At 37.2% G+C, this 13,558-nt stretch overlaps 1 protein-coding gene across 1 annotated transcript; it reads left to right on the forward strand.

Moving 5' to 3' along the window:
* The first annotated feature begins 375 nt into the window (after positions 1 to 375).
* On the forward strand, positions 376 to 2,655 carry LOC146914873 (O-fucosyltransferase 10-like). The gene is made up of 6 exons (XM_085721158.1): positions 376 to 410; positions 1,031 to 1,228; positions 1,380 to 1,581; positions 1,655 to 1,795; positions 1,922 to 2,028; positions 2,306 to 2,655. The coding sequence occupies exons 1-6, from the start codon at positions 376 to 378 to the stop codon at positions 2,376 to 2,378; spliced, it is 756 nt and encodes a 251-aa protein (XP_085577284.1). The 3' UTR covers positions 2,379 to 2,655.
* Positions 2,656 to 13,558: the final 10,903 nt, after the last annotated feature.

The raw sequence follows: 13,558 nt of genomic DNA on the forward strand, positions 1-13,558 counted from the left end.
CAGCACAACCACAACTAGGACCGCAATCGCATCCTAAAACTATTCTACACAGTTTTTACCATAATTTGGTAGAGATTGAATTAATTACTTTTTGTATCAAAGATATTTTGAATTAAATTCCTTAAACAGTGAGTTTATGACACTTGTTAGCATGACCGTTTTCATAATTAACTTTAGCTGTGTTGCTTAATCTAGTAGGTGTGTGTTTCCTTTATATTCTTGTTTATGTAAACTAACAATGTGCCTTGAAGCAATTTCTTATGAACTGAAGTTTTGTCTTCCATCAAATGACTATTTACAATATTTTTAGATATAAAACAAAGGCACTCACTGCTGCCTTTTTTAGGCTGATTTTTAAATCTATCATATTGTATAATGGCAACTCTTGAGGAAAAAACTGATAGCAAATGGTAAAAATATTTCCAATTTCAGAGAGAAAATTATTTGCTAGGCTGTTATTATTCAATAGGAGGGACACAGAATGAAATGGGGATAATGGATTTGAATCCTTTCCTAAGAAAACTATACCGCATGCCAAAAAGAAAAGAAGAAAATAGAATTTCCATTCAATAGTTTTTAAGAAACTTTCCTATGTAACTCATAAAATATTTGATGTAAATATGTTTCAAAAGGTTATTTAATTTAGTCATTTTCCCATAATCAGTGCCATGTCAACGTTGTTTTTTATGTTATAAGTAGTACATTAATTTTACTTCCTATACAAAACTTACGCTAGAGGCTAATTCTCCTGGGATATACTTTTTGAATTAGATTATTTAGCACTTTTAACTTTATGCTATGTTTATGATGCCGTTGGTCAAGCATTACTTGTTTAACATTTGAGCCTTTAACTAGAAGATACTGAAATCGTACCTCATTTGGTGTGTGTATTTTCTCGTAGAACCGCCCATGCAAACAATTAATTATTAAATATACCCGTAGTCAACAATATTAGGCTAAATAAACCTTTATGCCTGATTTCATTTCTGCATTCACTTATCTATTTTAAATAATGTTATTTTGTGTACAGTGAATTTGGGGATATATATGATGAAGATCATTTTATATCCACACTTGATGGTAATGTGAAGGCGGTTAAAGAACTTCCTGAGGCAATAATGGAGAGACATAATTACAATATGACTAATATAACTAGCATCAGAGTCGAAGCTTGGGCTCCTGTCAGTTATTACCTTGGAGTTGTTCATCCTATCTTGCAAAAGGAAGGGTAGGTATTAGACCACTTTGCCCTCATTTCTTATTCTCTGTATTGGTTTTGGAGTGAACTTGTACTGTGAATCCATATTAGGCAGTCGACACAACTCAATTTTAACCAAACAATTTGATGAAAGGAACTTTATTTGGGCAAACTTATGCAGGGTTATTCGAATAGCTCCGTTTGCTAATCGTTTGGCAATGATTGTCCCTCCGCATATACAATTTCTAAGACGTCTTACTAATTATCAAGCATTGAGGTTTTCTTCAATATCTGCACTAGCTGAGAATCTGGTTTATCGAATGAGTGAGAAGAGCTCGAGGACAGATGGAAAATATATTGATGTGCATCTTCGCTTTGAGGAGGTACTGATGCTCATGCTATATGCTCGAGAACTGTATTGTGTATTGAACATTTTCAACTATCACTGATTTTCAGTCTCAATCTGGAGCACGAATCCAGTTGTCACGCAATAATGAATTCTTCCCTGGAACCACTGATCGGATTATCATGGTATTTGGTGCAATCAATGAAGTACTAGGAGCTGCAGAGCTCATTCTTTCAAAGTTGCTCAGTGAGGTAATAACCATGATATTGATTCAATTAGTTACTAGAATAAAAAATATGATATTCATTCAATTAGTTACTAGAATAAAAATGTCTTGCATTGTTGGCTTCTGAGCTTAATTTGCTTTATATGATTAGCTTCACAGCGAGGATGACAATGATGTTGAGCTAAAAACAAAAGTGAGGCTCATTGTTCCTAATGGTTCTTGTGGTGGAATAATATGGAAGGGAGGTGCTACCATTAGGTACCATTCATTTTCTTTGTCAAGTTGCAGGGCTTACTTGTTTACCATATTTATGTTTTGATTTCAAGAGGTTGTCTCTTATATGAATGCTGGTTCTTTGGTGTCAAAGCTTTTATATCCCTATGACCTATGCTTCCCCTGCAACTAAAATAAGCATGTTATTGTCAGGCCAGCTGTTATTTTTCATCGCATGATTCTTTCTCTTTGTTTATTTTTTTAATGTTATTCAGAGATGGGGGTGAAAAGCTTACCTTATGCATTGTTTTCCTTTCATCAGGTCATTCATTGAAGAATCTCAAGCTGGCATTAAAATATCTCTGCAAAATAATAGTTACTATTGGGCAAAATGATAGGATAGTAATAGTGATAGGAACTTTAGAAGAGCAGATGCGTGCAATTGATTTAATTGTTTCTAAATTAGCTGAAGATCCTCAATATTCGCAGTCCATGAGTTCTCCATTTACATATTCTGGTCAGTGTCATTTATTTGTTCCAGATATCTTTAACATCATTGGTTTGAAGATATTGAATTAGCTTATTTCTGAGATGAATCAGGTTAGACATTATGTTTGATATCACATTATTCTCATACAACATTTACCATGTTCAGTACTTCCGTATTTTCTATTCTACATAGCTGAACCATTATAGTTAAGTGTGAATCAATTCAACAGGTCAAAGATTCCTTAACTTAGCTATTGCATATTTTGTTTAAGTTGTATGTGTTTTCGAACTATGTTCAGTTTGCTAGACTTCTGTGTCCTGTCTCAGGCGAATGCTGGTTTACCTGCAACAAGGCATTGAAGGGTAGCTTGCCCCTTTAGGGACCAATATCTTTTTCAAATATTTCAGATATCTTTAACATCATTGGGCCAGTTGAAGAATGATGGTAAAATGGCTATACTCATGCTCCATTTTTTTCCCTGTCTCTTTACTACTTTTTAGTGATCATTCGTTTGAGAGTTGTGATTATGTATTTTGCAGCCATCAGTCAATTGTAAGAACTGGCACTCTCTCTTTCTTTGAAATGTTTATCATTTGATTTTGTGGGGACATCTGTGGATGAAAGTTCAGATGAGTTTGGCACAGTTCAGGTATCTCTTTTTTTAGTTTAATTGATGTTTCGAGGTCCTACCTTATTCCTTCTACACTGGTTCTTTTATTATGCTGTAAATATGGCCGTTTGCAGATTCCATCTCCCTGCAAATCAGTTTTGGAGGACTCTTCAACGTTGCAACTATTTTTTTATTACCATGCCATTACAAAGGCCCCTCTTTTGAAGGAGGTCTGTACGTCATGCATTTGTTTCTTTGATTGTGTGCTTAGTCAGACCTCATATTCAAGTCATGAAAATTGCATTCCGATATAAAATACTATTCACAAATTCATTTACATTTTGCTTTAGACATAAATTTCTTGTAATTGTTTTATGTAGGTCATTTTAGAAAGTTGACAAAATAAGTGTTTAATCGATTCACAATTGGTTAATATATATTCTGAATAACTATTTTCCTTTCCAGGCACTGGAGTGCTTGGTGTGACTGTAAGACGTTCGTTGTTTACCAATGATGCTGCCCGTTCAAAGTTTTTATCCCACTTAATGACTGCCCGTTCACAATTTGCAAATATTGCTACTTGCAGGTGATAAATGATGCTATTGGTGTAAGATTGCAAGCAGGACGCCAAGCCGAGGTTTGATGCCTTGTCTTATTAGTTTTTTTCTTTTAGATTATGGTATCACATAGCTACACTAACTGATGATCCACGCAAGCTCTACATAGACATAACAAGGTAAACTAACTGATTATACTTTCTATATTGTACTTGTTTCGTACTCTATCCCCTACCTTTTTTGCATTTAACTTGTTTTTTTTTAAATGACAAATTTATTCACGTCAAATATGTGCAAGACGCACAAAAACTCGCGGTCGGACGAGAAAATAAACACAATAAAGGTGCCGCATATATACGGAACATCTAAACACACCAAAAGCCAAAAAGGCATCAAATAATGAGGTTGAGGTATACTTGCAAGAAACAAGCATACCCTGGCCTCAATCTTGAACGCCTAACAGACCGCAAAATTGCCTAAACCCAACAGTTAGGCACAAAGCCAGCAGAACGTGAAAACTGCCACACCAGAAACGCACCGAAACAGAACTGCAGGGAGCAAAACTGCAGGTAGCCAACTAGAAAACAACGGCCACTCAGCTGCCCAAAAACTATTACACAACAGCTGCACTATACTTCTAATCATTACCACAGCAGCCTCTCCTACCTCCTCCCGTCACTTCCGAGACACAAGATGGGATTCCAACTGAACTCCACTCATAGAAAAGACAAATCGGAATTTGCGTCCTACTCAACATCCACCTCCAAGATAGCTTTCACCTCCTCTACTATTTCCTCCACTTCAAAACTTCTCCTATTAAAGACCTTATCATTCTGAACTCTCCACAACACCCACAATGTTGCAAACCAAATAAGCCACCGGCACACATAATATAGATCCTTACGGAGGTAGAACATTCCGCAATGCAAGGTTTACCTTGTTGGTATTTGGTTAAGGAGAACCTTCCAAGCAAACACTACAACCTTTGATGGAGCCGGAATTTTCCATAATTCTTTGAACACCTTTTCCTCATCCTCCCTCCACTTATCCTCATGCAACACTATACCCTCCAACTCCTTATAAGCCGACTTAACCGAAAACCTTCCCGAATCTTTTAAACTCCACCGCCACCTATCCGACTCTATAGACCAAACCATCCCCTCCAAATCCTCATTAAGACTTACAAGAAGCTCCTCCTCCCACATAAAAAGATGTCTTCGCCAAAGGAACCTCCACTCCAAACCTCGTTCGGAAACCTCCCCCACCCAGGCCTCCTTTTGATTTGAAATGGAGTAAAGTCTAGGATACTTTAACCGAAAACACTTATCACCTCTCCATCTATCACTCCAAAAACTAGTTGTCATACCATTCCCCACTTTCCTCTCCACTACGGAATTAAACCAATTTTGAGCACCAAAATCACCTAATTTCACAACTTCCTTCCACCAAAGAGACGCATGCCTCGGACAAGCATAATTATTAACCTCCAACAAATTCTCTATACCATCTCTATACTTATCTACAAAAACCCTTTTCCACAAAGGTACTTCCCCATCTTTCGGACATACCGGATAACATGGTTGTGTGGGCAAGAAGTTCCATTGTACTTGTCAAATTCTGGCTCTTTGAATTTCTTAGGAACCTCAAATCGGGACACTAAGCATAGGTCACGAGCTTTAGCAGGAGCACCATTGTTTCCTCGGCTAGCCTTGACCTCACGGAGTTCTCCAGCCAACTCCCTTAACTGTCTCTTCATAGCTTCCATTGCGGGATCCTGTCCACGCGGAGTATCAACATCAATCACCTGTTGCACAGTGTGCACAATAGGGTCGGTAACAACAGTGGTCACCTGAGGCATAGTAGTAGACACAGGAATCTGTCCTTGACCAGCAAAACCAGAGACACCAGCAGCAGTATTAGGAGAGTAGAAAGGTGGGAGTCCGTAAGGACGGCCGTTGGGCATAACAAAACGAGCATCAGTAGCCACAGTAGATAGTGGGATAGAGGGAATCACCTCAGCAGTAACTGGAATAGAAGTGGCTGGTTGTTCCTGTGAAGCCATCATAGCGGACATAGCGTCATGTGCCTTAGCCAAATCTTCTTTCATAGCAGCCAATTCGGCACGGAGCTGAGCATTCTCTTCTTCAAAATTAGCCATCATCCTTCTCTTGTGAAATCTTGTTTGATGAATTCTGTCTGGTTGGTAGACTTTGCGAACACGAGCCACTTTTCAGACTGCGGCGGACAAAACCAGGAGGCAATGAGCACGAGAGAAGTTTTTTGTGACCGATGAATGATGCACATGATGCATGAAATGTGTTAATGCGTATGCAAAAAGACTCTTTTTAGGTTATCGAAGGGTTTTAGACAAATTATAAACTCGTAAACATTACTAAACAACAATTAACATAAACGGGAAACAAACAACCAACATATAGTTTTACAAGACAATTTCAACATAAACAAATGGAAATAACAACAGAAAAATGGAAATCCTCAAGCATAGGAAGTGGAAGCATCGTCCTCAGAGTCGGACTCATAGTCGCAGTATCGTGCATAGAAGTCACGGGCACCCCTAGCTCTCTTGGAGTCCCTCATAAGCAGTCTATCTTTCTCCTCAATCTCTCTCTTAGCCTTAGCTAACTCTTTCTTCAGTGTCAAGACTTCATGAGTCTGCTGCTCACCTTTTCCATCCAAAGTCATGATCAAGTTCTCAGCCTCATAGTATATAGCTCTCCACTGCTGCTTCTCCCGACTCTCCATAGCTAGATGCTCTTGATACATCTCCTGGGTAGGTGGGAGTAGAGGCAAAGGCATGGTAGGAACAGTTGCAGACACGTATCTCATAGAGGGGTAAGGCGTACCAGCCTCCTCAGCTCGGCTTATCACCCACTGTGTATAGGCCTCATGAGCGATACCGGACCTCACACCCATATGCTTTACCTCTTTCTTCCGAAGCTTGGTCCAAGCTTGCATGAAATCTTCTCTAATTCCGGTGGGAGCATTGGAGTAGTGAAAGAAGTAAGGAGCTGTAGCAAGATTGATGGGTTTATCCTTCATCGGGAAACCGAATTGTCGCAAAGCAAGCTCCGGGTTATAGTTGATTCCACCCCGGGTACCAAGAAGAGGTACATTAAGAAACTTTCCACCACCAAAGATGATTTCCTTGACCCTAGAAGCGGGAGTGAGCCAAACCACTTCATTAGGAGTGAGAGCCATAATCCTCTGTGAAATAGACCAATTCCTCGGATTGTCGTGGAAAGACTGCGGAAGGTGCGAAATAAACCACCTATAGAGGAGAGGCACACAACACAGAATGTATCCACGACCTTTGCTGGAACGATCGTGAATAGCATGGTATGTGTCAGCTAGCAAAGTAGGAACCGGATTCTTGGAGTGGAAGATCATAATAGCATTCATGTCCACGAAGCCATCAAGATTCGGAAAGAGAATAAGCCCACAGATGAGAAGTGCAAGAATAGCCTCAAGAGTGTCCTGACAAGTGGTATTGAGGTTGGCTTTCCCAAGAAGATACTCTGAAGTGAACCCTCGGATATATGCCTTAGTAACAAGATTCTTGGAGACATCGGTGGTCTTGAGATAGAGATCTTTAGCAATAACCAATGGAGGAAGAGGATTTTCAGGTCCCGAGAAAGGTATCCCCTTAGCAATAGATAGACCTGTCAAGGAAGAATAAGCCTCTAGAGTAGGCACCAACTGAAAGTCTGGAAAAGTGAAGCACCGATACCCCGGATCATAGAATTGCACTAGAGTGTGCACAAGCTTCTCATCCACATTAGTATGGAGAATAGGAAGTAAAGCCCCGTAACGGCGTCGGAAACCAGTCGGATCTTCAATCTTGAGTGCCAAATCTCTCAGACTAGCCAAATCCACTTCCTTAAACTTGTAGGACTTAGTCATCTTCATCCCTACAATGTTTACAAATTCAACTTGTCTAAGCCCTTCGATAACAATGTATGATAAAAAGGTTTGTGCATGAATGCATGTATGCATGAATGCATGATTATGTTCAAGTTCGGAGAAAACATGGTGGATTTAAAGTTCAAAGTCGAGGAGTCATGGGTGGACACGGTGTCCGGTGAATCTAGGGCTTTAGGAAATAGTAACCGGGTTCTAAGAAGGTTCCCAAGTTGCAACCTCTCCGACGTATCTCATGGTGTCACGAGACAACTCTCGCTCCATGATTATACGTGGAAGGTCTAACTTGAGTGTAGTATCGCGTGACGACTAAAACTCGAGACGACACTCGGTTTAGCCTCCGCACTACGCCCTAGGAAATGGCCATGGATGGGTTCGGTTATCTACGGTTCATAGCGTCATAGAACAATTAGAAGTAAAGTGCCTAAACGCGACAACCCGCGCCGACAACATCACCTCCAAAATGCCTCAGCTATGTGGGATTGATCGCATAATCCAAAACACGAGGCAACCCCCGGAATGAATTGTCGACTATATCCCTCCTAAATCCTAAGTTCACTCAGCCCGGGTGCAGGACTTTTGATATTCTCACCCCACACGTTTGCAAGAATTTAAACATTTATTCACATAGGAAAGCAAGTAAAAGAAACAAGTAAAAATACAAGCGCAAGCGTGGAAATAAAGACTAGGCGTAACTCTCGAATCTCCCCAGTGAAGTCGCCAGCTGTTTTATCTTGGTTTTTCGGGTGTCAAACATTGATTACGTTTGAACCTTTTTAACCGGTGATATCTTATTTTTTCTTGGGAAGGGAAAAAGTAAGCAAAACCCTTGAGAATCGAGGTCCGGGAATTGTTTTCGCTACGGGAAGGTGTTAGGCACCCATAACGACTATAGTAACCTATAGGAACCGTCTTTAATTTCTACGCGCGCGCTTTATTTTTAAATGCTATTTTGAAATGTTATTTACACCTAAAATTTGCTAAATGAAGAATTGGAGGGAGAAGAATGTGTTTGAATTTTTATTTTAGTTGAATTGAAGGAATTTTGTTCCTTGCCTACGTACCCGTTTAAGGGATCAAATCCACCGTAGTTCTCTCTCAAAAAATGTTTTTGTTTTTGTTGGTTGATTTTAAGTTTGAAAATTGGATTTTGAAGAATAGAAAGAGGCCTCAAGGGCATGAGATTAGGAAATAGTGAGGTTGGATTAGTGAATTGCAAAAGAAGTCGAAGTTTGATTATTTTCATTGAAATTTGATTAAGAAAATGGAAAAGAAAATACAATGGGGTATTGGATCCCAAGGTTTATTTGGAAAAGGTTTGGGTGAAGTTGTTCACATTTGTTTGGAAAATTGGTTTTTTTCTAAGCATAAGTCCTAGGCATTCATGTAAACATACAATCCTAAACATACATCTAAACATGCATATTCTAGCTATATGGTGATGTGTGTGCATGTGTCGGTGTTTGTGTCGGTGTACATCATTAGAGTCCATTGTCCTTTACATCGTACCCTAGATACATTCTATGGCCTCTTTGCCAAGAAATTAAAAGCATGGAAGTAAAATATTACAAGAACTCCTAAGTGTTCACATTCTAACTTTGGTACAAATCATATTGCAAGAAGAATAGAGATGAAAATGAAGATGCTTATGGTGAATATGAAATATGAAATGAAAAGGTTAGTAGCATAAGGCAATATCAAAGAAGTGAAGTAAGAGAAATACTAGAATATAAAAGATAGAAAATAAGTGCAAACATGGCTAAAATTTGTTCATAAAATGCAAGAACCAAGTGACCTATAATTCTCACATTCCAATTACATTTTAAAGGTTTAGAAACAAGTTTTGGAATGGGAATTAAGGCTACATGATTTACTTGACATTTTAAAACAAATTTGGAGCATATTTACATTATTTAACTACTTAATGACTTGTAAGCTAAGTAACCTACCAAAATTCACAATTATGCAACAAAATTAAACACAAACAGTAGCTAAAATCCTATGAACTCAAGGAGTATAGGTCACCAACATTCATCAAGCAATTTGGATTAAAATCAAGTAAATTTTCATTCATTTTTAGCACAAAATATGACAAAACTAGCAAGAAAATTAACACCTTATTTTTTTAACCAATTTTAACATGTGAAAATTATCACAAAATGCTACAAAAATATCAAGAAGCCTACATGAATTTTTGGAATTTTTTAAGGGTTTTTTGGACTAAAAATCACAAGAAAATTACTAATTCTAACAAAAAAAATGGGGAAAAATGCTCCAAATACTTTTCTCAATTTTTAGCACAAGAAAAAGTCACAAACATGTTAAAAGAAATATTAAGAACACATAGAAAAAACTTTAGGATTTTTTTTTATGAAAAGATTGAGCAAACAGGGGTGCAAATATCAAAGACAGTGTTCGAAATAGCAAAGAAAAATTGGAAAACCACAGGATCTGCAAGAAAGGGCCCAAGTCCAAAGTCTGAGTTGGATCTGGACGATCCAAATGCTTTACAGCCGTCAGATTGATCCAATCCTACACAAACCCTAGATCCAAGGGCCAAGGGCGCAGGAGAACATGGTAACGCAGTGCACGCGCGCGCGTAGGATTCCATAGCTACTATATAAAGGAAAAACAAAGAGGAACCCTCACAAAACACACACGCGCCTCTCTCTCTACAATTCTAGAGAGAGAGAGTCTGCAAGACCTTCTTCTTCTCCGACCTGCTTCCGGTCGTCTTCTCCGGTGGAAAGGGAGCCCCGGCGGCCGTTTCCGTCGCCGGAGAATCAAAACTCTTCCGATCTAAAACTTTTTTACATCTATGACTCCCTTTTCCCACGGAGAAGACAAATCCGTCTTTAGTTTTTCGAAAACAAAGCTTTAACAACCTAGATCTAAACAAGAGTTTCGAAAATTTTTTGAGCAGAATGATAACAAAAGAGAACGAAAGGAGTATGAACGATTTACCTGTTGAACTCGCAGTTGTGTTCGATCCTCGTTTCTTGCTCCGTTTGCTATGCTTCACGTCTTCTTTCTTCCTTCCTTGTTCGAATTTGTTGAGCTTGCGAACTTTTTCTAGTGCCGTTCCTTTTGTTGTCTTGATTCTGGCTTTAGGCTTTGATTTGAATCTGTTACTGGTAGTGACGAATTCAAATCGAATTCTGTGATGTTGAGCTTTGTGGATGGTGATGAATTTGTGATGAACGGTGTTGTTCTTGATTCTTGTTGAATTGATGGATTCGTTCGGTTTGGTGATGAATCCGAACTGATGATGATGAATTTGTGATGAACGGTGTTGGAGTTGGAATTGGAACTTCTGGAATTTTTTGCAGGTGAAGATGAATGTTCATGCGCCATTCATCTTGTTCTTGAGCTTTTTGGTTCTTTGATCTGAAAATGCAGAGAGAGAGAAAGTGCAATCTGTTTGTGATGATGTGGAAAGAAATGAATGGTGATTTTTGACTTTGACTGGTGAGTTGGCTTTTATAGCTGACTGTGTAACTGCTTGGACCAATAACAAACTGCCATGTGGCGCTGGACCTTGTAACAAACTTTTGGATAGATGGACAAATGAGAAACTGACACATGTACAGACCTGATGACTTGGACAAAAAGGACTAAAATACAATTTTTAGGAATTTTAGGACTAAAAAATAAAAATAAAATGAATTAAAATTGGTAATTGGAAAATAACGTAAAGTGAAACGATTAAAATTGACAAAACGGACTAAAACGAACCAACGGCCTAAATGAGGTACTTTAAAGTACCTCTCTGCCGAAATTTCGTGTGAAATGACCAAAATGCCCCTGGGGCTAAAAATGACTAAAAATGACTCAGATGAAATTTTAAAAAGGATTTTTATCAAGGGATTGAATCAAAGACTCATACAAGCAACATTAAAAGACTCAGAGACAATTTTTAGGATTTAGACAGTGACTTGACACTTGCAAAGACTAAAATGCCCCTAGGGGCAAAACTGACTCAAAATGACTTCAAATGCTAATTTTGAAAATGGATTCTGACATAGAATTGAAATGAAGACTTATTCACACTATTTGAAAGGACTCAAACAAAATTTTGAAAGACTGAGAGGAAATTGACATAGGAGATGACTAAAATACCCTTGCATGTGAATTTTGCAAATAACATTGAACTAAAATGCAGAGAAAGATGCAATTGATCAGAGATAGTTCAAATAACTTGAAATGCAAGAAAGGAAAGATTGATTAGTATTTTTAGGTCCAAAATTAGGGTATAACAGGACCATATACTTATTTTAAATTTAAAGAAAAAAATAGTCTTGCTAAATCATTAGAATAGAAGCATGTTCATATGGCTATGAAAATATATGCATCTGCTACAATCTTCATGTGTAAGTAACAAGTACCTATGCAGTGCACAATCGTCACATTTGAAGCTATATACCAACGCCTCTTCAAAGCCTATATCACCACATCTAAGACATAGAGGTACATGCAACAAGTGGGCAAAGTTTTAGTGCGATGATTCATAAAATCAGTAAAATTTCAGTATTTAAATAAGGTACCATTGTTTGTGTGAGTTAGGAAAAGTGGAAACACAATGCTACTCCCTCACTTTCAAAGATCAGGATTTTCTAGCTTTTGGGACATTTTTTATAGAGAGAAATGAGAAAGATAAGAAAAAGATACAGAAGTCGTTTTAACAGACGTAAAAACTTCTAAATTAATTTTTTTGGAAATGTAAAACTTCTAAATTAATTTTTTTGGAATTTTTAGCCCTAGTTATGTTATGTTGGATTCACATGTTCCTTTACTGTTACGTAGAACTCCTGAGGTCTTTCTCAAATACTCCCTCCGGTCACTATTTTAAGCAAAAATCAACTTTTTAGGTTCATTCATTAAATGATGTATTTGGTCAATAACATAGACTAAATACATCATTTAATGAATGAACCTAAAAAGTTGATTTTTGCTTATAATAGTGACCGGAGGGAGTAACATCATCATCTTTGTATGTCCATGACAGTAAAATCTAATCAAATGAAAATGATTGTTTTAATTTGTCGTACTTATATAAGAAAATACACCAATTTATTTATTTTTTATGCAATTATTGTAAATGATTTGGATATAAAAGACCGGGGTTACTTCCTCTATTATATATTTTTTTTCGTGACAGATTGGTACAAAAATGTGTGTTTACAAAAAAATATAAGAAAAGATGAGGATTATAATGAAGAAACTAAATAAAATATGTTGTATAAAAAAAAGTAAAGGGAGAAAAAAAACATTGTGGTCAAATAAAAAACTTTGATGTTTATTTTACCAATAACCCTAAAAAATTCTTTTAACGTGAAAACAAAAAAAAGTAATGGGAGAAGAACAAAAAAAAAAAAATCAAACAATTAAAAGACATTTATAGTTTTGTTATTTTGTGGTGATAATTGTTGACTACAGTAGAAAATGGAATTAAAACCTATCATAACAATTAATCTAAACCACTAATCAAAATTCGAATTAAAGGTCAAGATTTGGAGTAAGTTATTACACTTACTCTTGGAGTCAATATATTCCCCCTCATATATATATACATGAATTAAGTCACCGACGCGTGCGATGCGAGCGTCATACAGGGCATAATATAAGCCAATCATGTTTGAATTAAAAAAATGCTAATGAGTCCCCTCTGGGCATTGGTCAAACTTCTAAAATAGGTAAATGTATTAAAAAGTAGTGTGGTTATTGCTACGACAAAAGTAAAGTCTTGTATTTTCAATACAAAATTTTTATCAATGGATTCCTTAATCAATGCTATTAAACACTAGTTAGCAAGACCTAAAAAAACACGACTGCTATCGCGAATGTATCAGGATTCAAATCTTAATTAATACTTGGAATCAATTACTCCCTCCGGTCTCGAATGTAAGAAACAAAACAAAAAAATTGTTGGTCTCAAATGTAAGAAAAAGTATACAAAAGTCATCATATTAAATATTACTA

This window comes from Medicago sativa, chromosome 6 (genome assembly GCF_051527215.1).
Source record: "Medicago sativa cultivar Bolivia chromosome 6, Bolivia_mono, whole genome shotgun sequence".
NCBI lineage: Eukaryota > Viridiplantae > Streptophyta > Magnoliopsida > Fabales > Fabaceae > Medicago > Medicago sativa.

Excerpts from the sequence above, each read along its gene's own strand:
- LOC146914873 (XM_085721158.1), top strand. The coding sequence starts at position 376 with ATGGCAACTCTTGAGGAAAAAACTGATAGCAAATG. Across the intron at positions 1,796-1,921 it reads TTTCAAAGTTGCTCAGTGAG|CTTCACAGCGAGGATGACAA; the intron begins GTAATAACCATG and ends TTATATGATTAG. Across the intron at positions 2,029-2,305 it reads AAGGGAGGTGCTACCATTAG|GTCATTCATTGAAGAATCTC; the intron begins GTACCATTCATT and ends TCCTTTCATCAG.